Source organism: Neolamprologus brichardi, chromosome 18 (assembly GCF_056152115.1).
Source record: "Neolamprologus brichardi isolate AB-2024 chromosome 18, ASM5615211v1, whole genome shotgun sequence".
NCBI lineage: Eukaryota > Metazoa > Chordata > Actinopteri > Cichliformes > Cichlidae > Neolamprologus > Neolamprologus brichardi.
The window spans coordinates 7,851,672-7,868,398 of NC_142121.1; the positions used below are offsets into that span (position 1 = coordinate 7,851,672).

Here is a 16,727-nt window from a genome sequence, read left to right on the forward strand (position 1 = left end):
TTCCCAGGCGTGATTGGCTGTATAGATGGCACTCACATTCCAATCATTGCTCCTTCAGTAAATGAAGGAGACTATGTGAACAGGAAGTCTTTCCACAGCATTAATGTACAGGTACATAGTTCCCTGTAGCATTTCAAACTAACAAATTATTTCATTATAGTAACGGATGCTAATTTGTGTTCTCTGCACTGTGAAGATCATATGTGATGCTGCCAACATTATCACAAATGTGGAAGCCAAGTGGCCAGGCTCTGTTCATGACTCACGAATTTTTCGTGAATGTACACTGAGCACAAAATTTGGACATGGTGAGTTGAAAATACTTTAAAATATATAAAGACCAATTGCTACAGGGACATTTGAACTGAAGTGTATCCTTCTGTCTTAGGAGAGTTCACTGGCTACTTGCTTGGTGATAGGGGGTATCCATGTTTACCCTATTTGCTTACCCCTTACCCTGACCCTGACCCGGGCCCACAGCAGCGATATAATCTGGCTCATTGCAGGACAAGAGCCAGAGTTGAAATGACTATCGGAATGCTTAAGGCCCGGTTCCAGTGCCTTCAAAGACTCAGGGTCACCCCAGAAAGGGCATGTGACATTATTGTGGCATGTGTGATTCTTCACAACATTGCCACAATTAGAGGAGAACACTGTCCTTCTAAACCAAACATCAGCAGTGATCCAAACCATGAACATCCTGACCCTCCCACGGACATACAAGATGGAAGAGCAGTCAGAGACACCATATGTCACAATCATTTCCTTTGACCCATCACCTCAACATGTTGAAAGAAGAATAAACAGATTTTTTGTTCGACTGGCTTTATTGGTCGCCTGTATTTCCTGTACACAAAGTATTAATAAGTATATTATTATGTTGTTCAAACACTGAAATCATTCGTCCATCTCTGACCACTTCACCCACCCTTAACTGATGTTCCAGCAGTAAAATCTCAATCTTGGTCTTTTGGATCTGCTGCTTGAAGTTTTCCATTTCCAAGTCGCATTTTTTTATTTTCTTGATCAAATAGGTCTTGTACAGCTGCTTTACAGGGAGCTATTGAAACACAGAAAATAGCATTGACATTCATAGTACATGCCTACTTAGGTTGGTTGTAAATCAGTGCTGAACATCTTACTGAGGAAAGGTTTGTTGGAGAAGTGGCTGGACCCTCTTCCTCTTCATTTCCATCATCACTCTGTTAGAGACATAGAAAGTCCATGGTTTTATTATAGTACCACATTTTATTCAATTGTTATATTTTCCATTGTAAGAGGTAAACCTCATGAAGTGTCTCTGTTGCTTCCTCCTCTGTAACAGCTGTCGATGTTTCTTCATTATTTTCCTGTAGTAAAGAAATTAACAACATTGCTGTTCTACTGTAAACTCATATAATCTGTGGAGTATTAAGAGTTCTCACAACTGCATGTTGGTCTGGCTCAACAGGAGGCTGCACCAGATGCAGTACATCATCACCATCAACTGATAGAATATGAGGTTTATACAGGTCACTTATAACTTACAAGGGACCAAATGGCAATTAACAAACATATACCAATCACCTTACACTTCATTGTCATTATGCTCTCAAAGACAACCAAGACTGAGGGAAGGCAAAATCAGTAGGAAAATAATTCATTATGGTAAAGAGTTTATCAAATGAATGAGTAGCACTGCAAAGGTGACTGTGAAGAAAGGATGTATGCACATCATGTATTATTTTGAATTTACCTCTTATGTAGGCACTTGTGTCTTGCGGGGTTATTGACTCGGAGGATGTCCCCGCAGAGATGCCTTCAGCCACAGGGCGCCCACTGTTTTGGCTGAGGGCCAACTGCTCAGCCTCTGTGAGTGGTGGTGGTGGAGGACCCCCACCTGTTTTTCGGGCCTCCGCTTTTTTTCTGTTGGCTATAACGGGTCACATTTGAGCATACAGAGTAAGCAAATATGTACTTGTAATGTGCTCAGATAATTTTAATAAGTGCTCACAGAAAGAAAATTAATGTAGCCTCTAACTGCAATTGATTTACATAAGACAAACAGACCAAGCACTATGGCTCATAATACAATTACACCTTACCTGTTTGGACTATATTTTTATATTTCATTTTTACTTGCTGCCAGGAACGTTTGGGGCCTGTTGGGTTGCACCTGCGCTCACATCACATCACAAAATGAAATGTATAACATAAAATATAATAAAATAACGTGTTAAATGGGTGGAAATCCCTAGATCAATGTTTAAATTAACACTCATGCATTGACTCTGTCGGCTATGTTTTGCCATGCATGCTCCCTTTCTTTTGCAGCTGAGGCTGTGTTACTTTTTTTCCGCAAAATTTGCATGTTATCGGCATATGCTGCCATCAGAATTTCGGCCTCAAGCGCTGTAAAATACATTGACCGCGCCTTCTTTCCCTCCGTCTCCATGGTGACTCGCTTAATCTGTGCTCCACTAATCAGGGCTTTATGTATCCTCGTGCGCGCGCTTAACTTGGGGTTAAAGCAACTCCGCGTTGATTGAACTAATTGTTATCAGCCTTTCTGAAACCGAATATTCCGAGTTGGACAGTTCGGGGTTACTCAACCCTGAGTATCATTTTTAACTCTGAGTTTTCTAAACCCGCTTTCTGAAACAGACCCCAGGTCTCAAAAACATAATGTCTGGTGAGGTTTTTCAGGGGGGGTTATGATTAAAATGCAACACCGCAACCTAGGGGAATTTCACCGCTTTGAAATATAAAGATTGTAGTTTCAAACAAGCCAAACAAATGAAAACGCAGGCTCGAATACACTACTGATGCAGACTGGTTTCAATATCAAAATACTTTTATTCAATATATTTGTTAAAAACAAACAAACAAATACAAATAAAACAGAAGTTAAAACAAGTGCAGCATGAATCAGTATAAAGGTTGACTGTGAAGTAAAACAACCAAATATTGAGCTGGACTTACCAGTAGCTGAGGACCATGGGGAGAAACAAACCAACCACCTATATACACAAGGTGGTGTAAAACAAAAGAAATGTGGAAAACAACCCACTGGCATGAAGGCCCCACGGCTACTGGCTTATCCTACTTTTAAACCTCTAATAGGACACTTACCACCAGGCTCATTGCTCACAGTCATACCAGAAGAACTACTAAAATCTACTCCAAGCATATTAAAACATCACACATGCTTTTAAAACAAAGAAAATAAAAAATACACAAGTCAAATAGTAATTTACACTCCACAGGTGAATGATGGTTGTTATAACTGATCCTAGCACAAACACACTAAAGGAATGCAGCATGGGGCCATCTGTGGCGACTGGAGCAAGTCAAACAGACAAATAGCAGATGTAAGCAGACACCAGCAAGACACACGGGAAAGAGATCGAACCCAACGACGTAGGCAAAACAGAAATATAAGAATCAGAATCGTGTTTATTGGCCATGTATATGTGCGGTAGATGGTGACTCTCAAGCACAGCAATGTAAATCACACACACACACGCTGTGTGAAGCCTTGAGAAATGAACGTTTTGTGAACCACTTGGCTGGAAGACTCAACTGCTTCTAGGTGCACATGGAGTAAAGGCAGGAAAGGCACACACACAAGCTAGCTGCTTACCCTAACCATCAAAAATGAATGCCTAACCCTGACCCTTACCCTAAACCTAACCACAACCTAATTGTAACCCTGACACTAAAACCAAAGTTTGAGTCTCAAAAATGCCTTCAAACACGTGGGGACTGGGATTTTGTGTCACGGTCGAACGGTCCTTCCGGACGACTCTGCTTGTGTTTATGTTTTCTGTGTGTGTTTGCTTCTCCCTCTCTCCCTCCCCGGTCCTCGGGGCTGTTTACGGAAGTGCGCGCCGTGGGAGAGGCGTGTCCTGGCGACTGTCGTCATTGGGAGTCCCTCTTCGCTGTTGCTGGCCCACCTGCAGCTGATTACCTGACCAGCCGTTGGTAATCATTCCTCCCGGCTAGACAGAGGTATTTAACCTGGACTCGCGGCGACAGTCGACGTGGGATTATTACTCCGAGCTGGTATAGTCCGTGCGAGCAGTGTGAGCTTGTTATTCGGCGAGCGTGTGGCTAACGGTGGATTTTCCTTCTTCCTCCAGGAGGGGCGAGCGGAGAAGCGAGTTGGGGAGCACACACACTAAGGGAGTTACAACACGGAACGCACTGGGAGCAAGGGACGAGCACGATTGGAAAATTGCACTTTTGAGTGAATTGTTGGACTTGCCTGTCCGTTTCACTGTAAATAAACGCACTGTGTTTCTGTGAAGAAGAACCGCGCCTGGGTCCCTCTTTTCCGTGACATTTTGGTCCCTGTGAGGCCTGTTTGTCCCCATGAGTATAGTAAACTACCAAGTTTTGGTCCCAACGAAGATGTTAATACCCGCCCACTCACTGACTCTCTCTCTCTCTCTCTCTCTCTCTCTCACACACACACACACCAAATTAAGGATTGTACATTAACATATGTTATTGTGGAAACTGCTATCGGGACCATACTGAATTTAACCAGATAAATATTTGATATAGTGAGAGAAAGAGAGTAAATGACAAACAGCCATTATAATTCATCATACATTGAGAGTAGCAGACAAATCAATAAAACACTTCTTCCAATTAATCTAATAATTCATTCAGCGTCCATCTGTTTGTTTTTTATGAGCTTTGTTTGATTTGATAAGTATCTGAGGCTGAGACCACAGGACTGTAAAATCGAATAAATATTATGCTGAAAAGTCCAAAAGATTCAATAATCTTTTGGAAATTTACCCAATTCCTACTAATGAATGTTGTCTTGTTTCAGGATACATAATACCTGCCGTTATCTAAAGACACATCTGCTTACCTGTATCTTTTGCTTGTTTCTCCTTTTCTGTTTTTTTCTAAACCGAGGACCCGATGGCTTTGACCTTTTCTTGTCCATTTTTGTCCATCAGCAATTTTTCACTGCAGCATCAACACCTAATAGACCTACACCTTGTGCAGCACGTACAAACTCCAAAACATGTACAAAACACAACAGAAGTGCTCCAGGATGCTAGGGGCAATGTTGGGCTTTGTACGTGATTTGTCTCTAGGGGCCACCGTATATATTTATATGTAAACATATATAAATAAAACCAGAATTTCTTTTACATTAGTAATTCCTTTTGTGCATAATTTCATATTTTTGTTGATAATAAATTAATTAAAGAAACAAAACAACCTGAAGCGCCGGTTAGGAGCCGAAAGAGCCGGTTCTCTAAAAAGAGCTGGAATTTCCATCACTAGCCCTGTGGTGTTCAGGTGTATAACGTGGTGTTCAGGTGTATAACGTGGTGTGGAGGTGTGTCTGCAGCAGCACCGAGGTCCTCAGCTGATTTTAATTTCAAATATGTGTCTTGGGCGTAACTTTGTTTATGGCAGCCTGTGTGATTCATGCTGTATTCACCTTGCACGCTAAGGTGCTGGCCAATTAAATCACCAGGAAGGCCGATGAACACCCGCCAGGCTGCATAAAGTTGGATTAAAATCTGCTGCAGAACATAACTGTGAATTCTGACAGCCAATTTCACATGTTAGTGTTTCAGTCACTAAAGACTGGCAGTAAATGGAAATGTCAAATGATTCATTACAAGGAGCTGCCAACTTTAGAGGCTGGTTAATCGTGACAAATCTTTTCCTTCACTCAGGTTAGCTAGTAGATTGTGGCTCAAGCAGTGAACACATGTTATCTCTATTCGGACTTTCCCAAGTGTTCTTTATCTCTTTGCTCTTGTTGTTTTCTTTTATTAAGCAGCTTTAATCTTGTTCCAGCTGTGGTTCAGGTGGTACAATTGGTACCAGTCACAGGGTCAGTGGATTGGTCCACAGTTTCCTCCAGTCCACATGCCAAAGTATCCTTGGACAAGACACTGAACCCCAAGTCCATCAGCGTGTGTGAATGTTGGCTAAAGCCCTCAGGCACAGATAGAAGTGCTGCATGAACGTGTGTGACTGGGTACATGAGACATGTAGCAGAAAGTGCTGTGAGTAGACAGGACCTATGCAAGTACGACATCATTTACAAACAACCAACACTTTTCATTTTCACTTTTTTCACTTTCATTGTGTTTTTATTTTGCCAGGGTGCATGCCTTATTTTCTCTCATCCAGTGTTATGTTGAATTATTCATCATTCAGTCTTATGTGGAGTTCAGGTCCAGAGATAATAATTGAGGCCAAACGCCACTTTTAACATTGGGTATAAAACTTTCTTTTTAAATAAAAAGGGCAGTGATGCTAAACCAGCCTTTAGTTATGCTGCTATCTCCTTAAATCTAGTGTTGCTAGCTATTTCCCAGGCTAACTGCTGTTCAGTTCCCCAAAACAAACAACCACTGAGGCACAACTCAAAGTTAAAAATGTGCTCCGATGAAATGATCAGTTTGGCTGGACTCTCTGCTGTTGCAATAAAGTAATAATGTCTTAACATCCATCCATCCAGGGTTTCTGGAGATGAGAGGATTTAGAAGTTAGCAGTGAAAAAGCTCAATAAAGGAGAATCCATGTTCTAGTATTTCTGAAACAAACAAACAAAAACATGGAAAACCATCTAAACTTTGTATGAAATGTAAGGAAAGTTGTGTCTGGTCATTTATTTCTTTGTTGTAAAAATGCTTCTTGGCAACAAATCTTATGTCAGTTTACCTAATATGACATATGTAGTAGCAAATAATAAATAAATAATAACCTGTGGTTTGCTTACACTTGATCTACATGCAACTATACAAACATGTGAGGATTATTATATTGACTGCTTGATCTACTGCAGTGACAACACTGAGGCCTCAAACCTGTCACGATCCTGGATCATTGACCCAGCGTTTTCAGTTTTCTTGTGTTTTGATGTCATTTTGTATTATGTTTCATGTTTAAGTCGTCTTTGGTTAAGTTGATTCTCTAGTGCCGAGGTTGTCCCTGTTTAGATTTGTATTAGTTAGTATTTCCCCCCTTGTGTCTTTGCCCTCTGTGTCTCCCTCTGTGTGGCTGTGATTGTCTTTGTTGTGAGTTCTTGCTTCCCTCATGTTTCCTTCTGTTCCTCTTCCTGTCATGTTATCCATGTTTCCCCAGTCATGTTCTTTGGGGCTGTGTCCAAGTTCAGGGGTAGCATGCTTCGAAGGACCCGACCTACCCGGTCCACATAGGGCGGGTCCTTCGAAGGCCGGGTAGGCCTGAAGTGAGCTGCTGTGAGATTGGACAGTCTTCTAGCCTTCAGTAAAGTCTGCACTCACTTCTGTGTTTTTCCCGTCGCTAGCGCCAAAGCGTGACAACTTTAAAATGGACCCAGAAATGTCGCAGTGACTGAATGATTGCTGGTCATTCGTGCACATTTACTATATTATATAAAATATGTAAAACCAATCTCTATGAAACTTATAGAAGAACATTTTCTATTTCTGTTTATTTTCTATTATTCATTTGATCCTGTAACTGATTTGTGTGCATAGATGGCCCTGAAGTGTCCTCAGGGAGAGAGGGAATTAGGACAGGAAGAGAATCAATACAACACAACAACTCTTAGTAATTCATTTATTAACTTGTGTTCTTAAGGATTATCTTCTTGATATCACACATACATACTTTGTATTTTTAAGTTATCTCATTTCCTTCTGTCCTGCAGGGGGTGACTTTCCCCTGCAGGCTCATCTTCTCCAGAATTTTTCTGATCACACACAACAAATAAGAGACGAGAGAAAATTGTACAACCACCAGATGGCGAAAGAGTCCCACTGCAACTTTAAGCCATGAAGGATGTGTCTTGATGTTTGCTTGTGATAAATCTGCTTTATGTGAGTCTTTTTCAGAAAGTAACAGTAATATGTCTGATTATATGTCTTTAATCAGTAAAATCTCGCTTTGCTAGAAATAAATCAATAATAAAATTGTAAACATGCAGCTGTATGTTAGAAGTCAAAGGGTCCTTAAGTCTTCTGTAAATTGACGGGGATCAAATGAAGGACACAAGTATCTGTTCTTACTCTAATAAATGCTGCTTTAATATCCAACAGACTATTTTCCTTCCTCATCAGCAGTAAACAGCTCGACTGCGTCTGTGCATTTGTGTCCTCCATACTTGTTTACACAGACATCTCAGGCTTGATGCCACGATGCAGTGTAGAAACCTGACAACCCTCTGACTCATGTTCAAATGTTCAAGGACATTTCTCAGGATCATGTATGACCCCTTTTTGACATTTGGACTTTCATTAATAATATTTGTGTTTCTGAGTCATTTTTGTGGAGACTTCTGTCCAACGTAGTGTCCAAATGAAGCCTGAAGCTTTTCTTCACCCTCTTGTCAGATGGTCAGCAACAAAACTCTGTTCCAACCAATGTCTGATAAGAGATGAGACACAGCAGCTGAGCAAATGATCATTTCATGCTGAAGACATCCTCAGACAGAAATAAATACATACATAAACACAGCCTGGTGCCAATAACACAGCTAATGACACTGCTGTATCACTGGCTTTACTGATTAAAGACCATATCTGAAGGAAATCTTTGAACACAACAGAAAGTGACCTTTTAAACCTGCGACACTGATGCTGCATTCAAGGACCATTACAAACATCTGAAAGGACTTAAGAACATGAAGAAAATGTGACTTGTTTCTCTGTAATGAAGCTGTTTTAGTGAAGAAAGTTGAAAGGTCACAGAGCGACTGCTGAATCTTCTGCTCTAAACATGAACTCTGAACTTTGTGATGCTTCAGGAGGAAAACTGCTTCAGTTATTCTCTCAGATTAGTTTCATATTTTCTGCATCAGATTTGAGTGAGATCCTGGAATGAAGACAGAAGAAAAGACTTTGTTCAAAGTTTGATTTATAGTCAAACCTTCCAGTTTATTCACACAATAAAACATCAACACAATATATGAATTCATTCATTAAAATCACAGTTTTTCCTCATTTGTTTGATGATTTTGACAAAAACAAACACAAACACACACACATGGTCTGCCATACTCATAAAGAGAAATGTCGACATTTTTCAATACAAATATTCCAGAAACATTTAGAGGATAGAGAAGTTTACATTTTCATGTGGAGAAATATTTTAGTAAATCAAAATGATGATGAGCAGTGATAGCCTCCATAAACAGTCACAGGAAAGATCTCCTTTAAAAACTCAGAAACATCAAGAGAACAACTAGAAGATGTGGAGGTACCACCCATAATGTTTGACTGACAGCTGATCTCTGTGCAGAAATGATGGAGAGAAAATAAAATGAAACTAAAATACAGATTTAAACCCACAATATGAAAGACTTCAGTCTATTTCACTTTAATCAACTCAGCAGTGGCTACATAGTAAACCATCAGTCCAGCATAGAGCGGCTGAGTGAATGTGGTCTGGACTCTGTGGAGGAGAGTCATGGTTTCAGAGACGCTGTAGAAGGACAAAATACCTGCTCTGTGATCCAGGTACACTCATACTCTGGAGGAACCAGGATCTGAGACATGAGTTTGGATGTTGTTGTACCAAAATGTATAACTGTTTTTGTAAAAATCTAATGACCAAGATTTGTCATTACGTCCAAATCGACATTCATTACCCTCTCCTTTTCTGCTGATATTCTTGTATGCGACTGCTACTCGAACTCCTTCCCCTCTCCACTCCACCTCCCAGTAACAACGTCCAGTCAGACTCTCTCTACTCAGGACCTGTTTATACCAAGTGAATCTGTCTGGATGATCAGAATAAGACTGTTGTTTATTCATTATTGTTACTTTTCTGTTCCCCTCTGATAATAACAGCTCTTTGTTTGCTGTGTTTGGATCCAGTGTGATTTCACGTGAATATTTTAAGAATTCAGCTCTGGTCTTTGGCTCTGATGGATCTGACAGTAAAACATCCACTTCAGTGACTGTCAGTGAGATGTTTGTCCATTCCTCTCTCAGAATGTCCTGTAGTTTATCTCTGACCTCTGACACAGCTGCTGTCACATCCTCAAAGTAGCTCAGAGGACGGATATTGATGCTGGATGAGTCTGTAGACTCACTGAGTGCTGACAGTGAGGGGTAGTTGTGTAGAAACTGGATGTGATCCTCTGTGTGTGAGAGCTGCTTCAGCTCAGCATCTTTCCTCTTCAGCTCAGTGATCTCCTGCTCCAGCTTCTCCTCAAGCTCTTTGACTCGACTCACTTCAGTTTCCTGCTGGGATCTGATCTGCTGCTTCACATCAGAGCTTCTTTTCTGGATGAGATGGATCAGCTCAGTGAAGATCTTCTCACTGCGCTCCACTGTTTGATCAGCAGACTGATTGATGGCCTCCACCTCCTGTTGAAGCAGCTTCACATCTTTCTCTCTGTCCTGGATTCTCTGCTGGATGTTTTGTCGACTCACCTCCAGCTCTCTCTGCCTCTCAGTCCTTTCTGCTGCAGCTGAGACTGTGTCGTGGCCTTTATGTTCATCCACAGGGCAGAGATAACAGATACTCTGCTGATCAGTACGACAGAACATCTTCATCACCTCATCATGACGAGAGCAGATGTTCTCCTGGAGCTTCTTGGAGGGCTCCACCAGCTTGTGTTTCTTTAATTGAACCACATCATAATGAGGCTGAAGGTGTTTCTCACAGTAAGAGACCAAACACATCAGACAGGACTTGAATGCTTTCATTTTTCTTCCAGTGCAGAAATCACAGGCCACATCTTCAGGTCCAGCATAGCAGTGATCAGCAGGAGCAGCTTGGAGTCCAGTCTTCTTCAGCTCCTCCACTAAATCTGCTAACATGGTGTTTTTCTCCAGGACAGGCCTCGCTGTGAAAGTCTGTCTGCACTGAGGGCAGCTGTAGATTTTCTTCTTTTCCTCTTCATCCCAGAAGCTTTTAATACAGTTCATGCAGTAGCTGTGTCCACAGGGAATAGTCACCGGATCCTTCAGTAGATCCAAACAGACTGAACAGCAGAATTTTGTTTGATCCATTTGATTCGTGTGCTGTGCCGTTTCACCGTCTCTCAGTGACTGTCAGACAGTTTCATTTCCTCTGAACAGAAACAACCTCTGTGCTCTGAAGGGAAACAGATCTCTGCTCTTTTTCACCTCCTACAGGAAATGAGGCTCACCAGCAACTGCATTTACACCATGTTGTTTAGACCCATCCTGATACAGACACATCTGTGAAGGGAGGCACTAAAGAAATATTCTTACAGAGCGACCAAGAGCCAATCACATGATGCAGGGTGTGGTATGTTTGGTTACAACATGCAGTAACAAGTCTGACCCAGTTAAAGTTTAATAGTTTAACTTTACTTGGTGCTTTGAAATGTGACAGTCAACACTCAGCGAGTTCATTTTATATTTCAAAAAGTTCAGCAAAGTTTAGGATGCTTTGATGAATAAAAATAAATCACACTTTATATTTTGACATTTTCTAATCTTAGTTCATTCTCACACTTACAGAATGATGCATGGGAACAACTGACTCCACTAAATCAAACCTATGTTCAAATGAAATTACTGTACAAGACAGGCAGCAAGCTTGATTTCTTGATTGTTTTTTTAAATAGTAAAATATATGTAAAACTATTTAAAAAAACAAATACAGATAGTGTTCTAATTCTACATTCTTTAGTAATTTTTCCTGTGTACCAACATGGATTTCGAAACAATACATTAATATGTGCTTTAAATGCAGACACTCAAATAAAACTCAACATTCACACTGAAGATACACAGTAGACATAAGAATCAGTTTTCATGCCCTTTGTTTATTCTTTCATTTAAAATCTTTGTGGTAAAGATCATCATAATTACCCATTAACTTTCATGTACAGCTTAAATGTTTCACTACACTGTTGGCAGCAAAGATTACACAGCAAAGCCGATTAAACTAGAAGCTAAACGACTGTTCAGTCCAAGGGCGTAGATTTGGCATGGACGGAAGGGACCCACCAATATCCAGCGATTATTGAATTGTCCCCACCAATAATTAGAAAGAAAAACAAACCCGATAGAAAGAAAAAAAACGATCTGTCAGCGTCTCATTCACCCAGCGGTGCAGAAAGAGTTAAATTACGTTCTCTACTGGAGTCCTACGTCACGTGACAAATATGGCCAATGTGATTGGAGCTCTGTTTAGTTTTAGCAGCGGCAAGCCTGCGCTGCGAGGAGGAGAGGAGGACGGCAGCAACAAGGAAGAACCTGGATATAAGAAAGTATTTTTCAAAGAAACCTGTAAGTCACTTAAAGTCAAGCTCACTCATAAAATGTAGTGATGGTGAGATGAAGCCTCGTGATGAAATGAAGCTTTCCATCCAACTGGTCGACTCATGGTTCGAAGCATTGTGATGATTCATTTGCTCTACTGCGCCATCAAGTGGACGATTCAAGTGAAACGGGCTCAATGATTATAATGATGTGATGTGTAAACCTCTAAACTGAATAAATAAATTGTTTTTATGGTTATTTATCCCGAATATTGTCTCAGTATGTCTGATGCAAAAGAGAAAGTGGAAACTATCAGTACAGAGTTTTTGGGATGATTGTGTAACTGCGTAATCATGCTTATGTACATCTCAATAATGACACAAACTAGTGTGTGGCGCTTCAAGTTGAATGAATAAAGAAATTACTTTTGTTCATGACACCAATAACTAAACTCTAAATATTAGTTATATTTAATATTATACTAATTTTATATTATATTAATTTAATTAATGTTTGTGTATAATAAATTGGCAGCTTAACACAGGAATGTACATGGAAACAAAAAGGGAGGGAGTTGTGATGTGAATGTGCTTGTGACTTTATAACAGTGCTCATGACACTAGGGAAAAGTTTTCATTTGTTTTTATTCAAAAATAGCAGCTTTTCCACAGTGCTGGGCTTAAGACGGTTCCTCTTTTTTGAGAGGATTTCTCCTGCTTTTGAAAATATCCTCTCACAGGGCACAGATGAAGCAGGGGTTGCAAGAAAAACCACAGCAAGTTTATACAAGTTTGGATAAAGAAATTTGTGTCCAGCCCAGTACTCCAGCGGATTCTCCAGTCTGCCCATATTTGGTTCATGGAGGTATTTCTGTACTTCAGCTGTTGCATCAGCAGTAGCATTTGGGGTCTTTGTCTCCAGAACAGTGGTGTCCAAACGATGCCACAGTTTGCTACCTAAAACAAACAGAATGTAAGTAACTAAATACAATATAATAATCGAAATGTGCTCATATACCTTGAGTCACAGGCTGAGAAGCTTTTGATGATGAGGCTGCTGATGAGAAGGCCACGTGCCGCAAAATAGCAGCACATTCAAAAATAAGTCTCTTCTCAGCATCCATTGCTTTATTTGGGCTAAAGAAGCCTTTTTTTTTGAACCTTGGATCCAGCAATGTTGCCAGTGACATGATGCTCATTGACTGCAATGTGTAGAGCTTCTCCTTTAATTGTCTCCTTAGACACTCAACCATGGTGGAGCTCTCTGGAGTTAGGACAACTCCCATTTCCTCTTCATTTAGTGCATGGTGCAACATTGTTAGAAGTGGAATTACTTTGGATCCAGACACTCGCTTTTCCTCTGACAGCTCAGTGGTGGCATCATTAAATGGGGAGAGTATTTTAAGACATTCTGCCATAAGGTCATACTGTTCAGAGGATAGTGGGCAAATATCAGTGTGCAGGCCAGCTAACGATGCTCCAATAGGTTCCCTGAGTTCATGAACACGTTGAAGCATTTGGAATGTGCTGTTCCAACGTGTATCCACCTCTTGAATTAACTTCAGTGCAGGCCGGCCCATTTGCTCCTGCACCTCTGTCAGCCTCTCCTAGAAAAACAGCCAACACAAACTGATTCATTCAAGCTGTGTTACTGCAGCAGCACCTCAAAGCAGTAATGAAATAATGGAACAAACCTTAGCAGTTGTACTGCTCTTGAAATATCCCACTATCCTCCTACAGGTAGTCCGGATGTCAGACAGCGTCGTGTGTTGATCAAGAGCTTTTTTGACCATTAGGTTTAATGTATGTGCCACACAATTACTGTGACGCAAACGAAGCTCCTTAGCACAAGCACCCATGTTTGCTGCTCCATCAGTCACATAACATGTAACTTTGTCTGTAATGCCCCACTCTGACATGAGCGCTGCTGTTACTTGTGACAAATTGACAGCAGTATGTGCTTGAGGGAAGTGCTGAACACCTAACACTACAGAATGCAATGCAGTGTTAGAGTCAATGAAATGGCAGGTGACGGCTAGGTAAGCCTCTGTGTTAATGGAGGTCCACATATCAGATGTCAAACTAACTGCAGAAACCTTGGCCACAGTCAGTTTTTCTTTTTGTTTGGACTCTTTGTATCTTTGGTCCACCATAGCTTTCAAAGCCTAAACAAAAGAAGGTACAGTACTTAATATGTAAATAAAGGCAAAATGGAAACATGCTTCATATTTTAAGATACACACCTGCCTTGTGGGGAGAACATAGTTAGGGTTCAAAACTTTAACAAGCTTCCTAAACCCACTGTCCTCCACAATAGTGAAGGGCTGGGAATCCTCTATCACCATGTTGACCAAGGCCTCATCCACATCATTCCTCTCCCCTGATACAACAAAAAAACATTAAGAAATTACATATTTCAGTAAATAGAACCCAAATATTAATGAATTACATGGGGAATATAAATGTATCAAATGACTGTATCCTTAAAACCTACAAAAACTCACCTGAGCTTGGTCCACCTTGGTTAGTCTCCTTGTTCTCATGCAGGGCTCTGTAATGCCTCAGCATAGATGAGGTGTTGTTGCTGTATCCAAGTTCTTTAGAGCACAGCAAACACTTCACCTTTTAATAAACAAAAAGACAGAAATCTGATTATAGGATCTGTGGTGTGGTTTATTTATATTATGGTACTTATCATTTCTTTATTACAGTGTGTATACCTTATTAGGAGAGATGACATCAAAATGTTACCAGACAGGGGAAAATTTTCTTTTCCTTGCTGGTTCCATCGAGGGAAGAAATGCTCAAGTAACTATGTAACACGTACGTAATCCAATTCCACAACACAATGTGATGGGGGAATCAGCTGTGTTTTGCTGCCCATTTTATTTCGAATTTGGCGCGAACCGGTGAACCAGTTCCCGAATCAGTCACGTGGTACGGACTGCCCGCGAGGCCTCGAACGTCGCTGTATACGTAATCAAAGCAAGCCTCTATACGCGCTTCAGAAAAACGCCCCCGAGATTACCCGACGCACGATTCGGAGCTTCGACACAATAACGTTACAGGCTATGCTAGGCTTTGGCCCACATCAGTCTAAAATTGTATGTAACCATGAATAACGTGTTTTGTAAACTAACTGCACAGCAGGCAGCACTATCAGTTCTCTCAGTCTCAGAGCAGCATTTCTAATTTTGATTGAAACTGTCAGAGAAAACAGAGCCTCGAGCAAGCCAGGATATTAGTTTACAGAGGCTGTTAAAATTATATGTCTAACGTTAAAATGTTGGTGACACAATAATTTTATCCTAATGGTACTGACATATTCATAGCGTTAATGTTTGAGACAAAATATCATGAGGTAGTTAGGATTTTGCAAATATTCCACCTTGTAGTGCAGTTTGCACAAATTGTTTTAAAAATGCACTCACACTACAAACATTACTGACGAGTCAAGATCTGCACAAATTGACAGAAACACTGAAGCAGCTCTACATTTTATTCTTATTGTCATGTATGTCCTATTTGTCAGGTGATAGAAAGTAATGGTGACACAAGATCACAGGTGAAATTGGATGATGACCTGATGGTTCATGACTGTATTTGAAGCACATGTGTGGCTGCATGTATGTTGAATGTCTCACTGTTATTTATCAGGTGACAGAGGCAGCTCTGCCATGTTGTAGCTCAGACAGAGGTGAAGAGGTGAGGTCACAGGTGACTGACTGATGATTTGGTGCTATAGATTAACTAGTATTTATTATCATGACAATTGTTAGGCTGCTGATGTAAATTGATTCATTAGTGTATATTTGACAAAGTATCTGAATTGACACGTCTCACTTTTTATATGGCACGAATCCATGTGTTATTTTATCAGGTGGCAATATGTCCTAGTGCAGTCAGAGGGGAAGAGCCAAAGGTGAGGCACATCAAGCACAGAATAATAATTTTAATCTGAGGATAAAACTCATGTACTGAGGCTGAAAGAAGCTTCAGTGCTCTCAGAAGACTAAAAAGATGGCTAAGGTCAACAATGACTCAAATGAGATTAAACAATGCTGCTGTGTGTCCACCAGGAGAGACTGGACAGTATAGATGTAAAACAAATATGCCAGCAGTTTATCTCAGTTAACGAGAGGAGCAGGCATGTGTTTGGCTGCTTCACATAGTGGACATTGAGTTGTTGTGTGGGTCACCAGTAGTCGATGTCTGTTGCTGTAACAGTAGTTCATGTTTAGAATAAAACATCCCAGCTCACTGATTTGATCGGGGCAATAGTGCCTAAAATGTTGCATAATTTTGCTGAGAGATCTTTTACTTTGTGGTAATCTTAGACGAGTAGTTTTATGGACAAAACCCACCAGGTCATTCAGTGTTCCCTTAGTGCTAATGTATCAGAGATGTTGGTGTACTATAACTGAACTAATGTTGTTAATTTCTTAAAGTCATTTTCTTTTGTTGTCATGACTGTATTTGAAGCTATTTTTATTTTTGTATGATACCTGATTTATATGGAATATGACTGAAGTAA

General features: G+C 40.5%; 1 protein-coding gene and 1 pseudogene across 1 annotated transcript; both read right to left on the reverse strand.

Moving 5' to 3' along the window:
- Positions 1-9,317: 9,317 nt before the first annotated feature.
- Positions 9,318-10,990, reverse strand: LOC148097590 (tripartite motif-containing protein 16-like; annotated as a pseudogene).
- A 714-nt stretch (positions 10,991-11,704) lies between these two features.
- On the reverse strand, positions 11,705-13,794 carry LOC148097591 (zinc finger BED domain-containing protein 4-like). Its single transcript, XM_087832457.1, has 3 exons — positions 13,212-13,794; positions 12,932-13,150; positions 11,705-11,709 (listed from the first exon to the last, which is right to left on the reverse strand). Exons 1-3 carry the CDS (start codon positions 13,771-13,773, stop codon positions 11,705-11,707), a joined length of 786 nt encoding a protein of 261 aa, XP_087688583.1. The 5' UTR covers positions 13,774-13,794.
- Positions 13,795-16,727: the final 2,933 nt, after the last annotated feature.

Excerpts from the sequence above, each read along its gene's own strand:
- LOC148097591 (XM_087832457.1), bottom strand. The coding sequence starts at position 13,773 with ATGGGCCGGCCTGCACTGAAGTTAATTCAAGAGGTGGATACACGTTGG. Across the intron at positions 13,151-13,211 it reads TTCTCAGCCTGTGACTCAAG|GTAGCAAACTGTGGCATCGT; the intron begins GTATATGAGCAC and ends TGTTTGTTTTAG.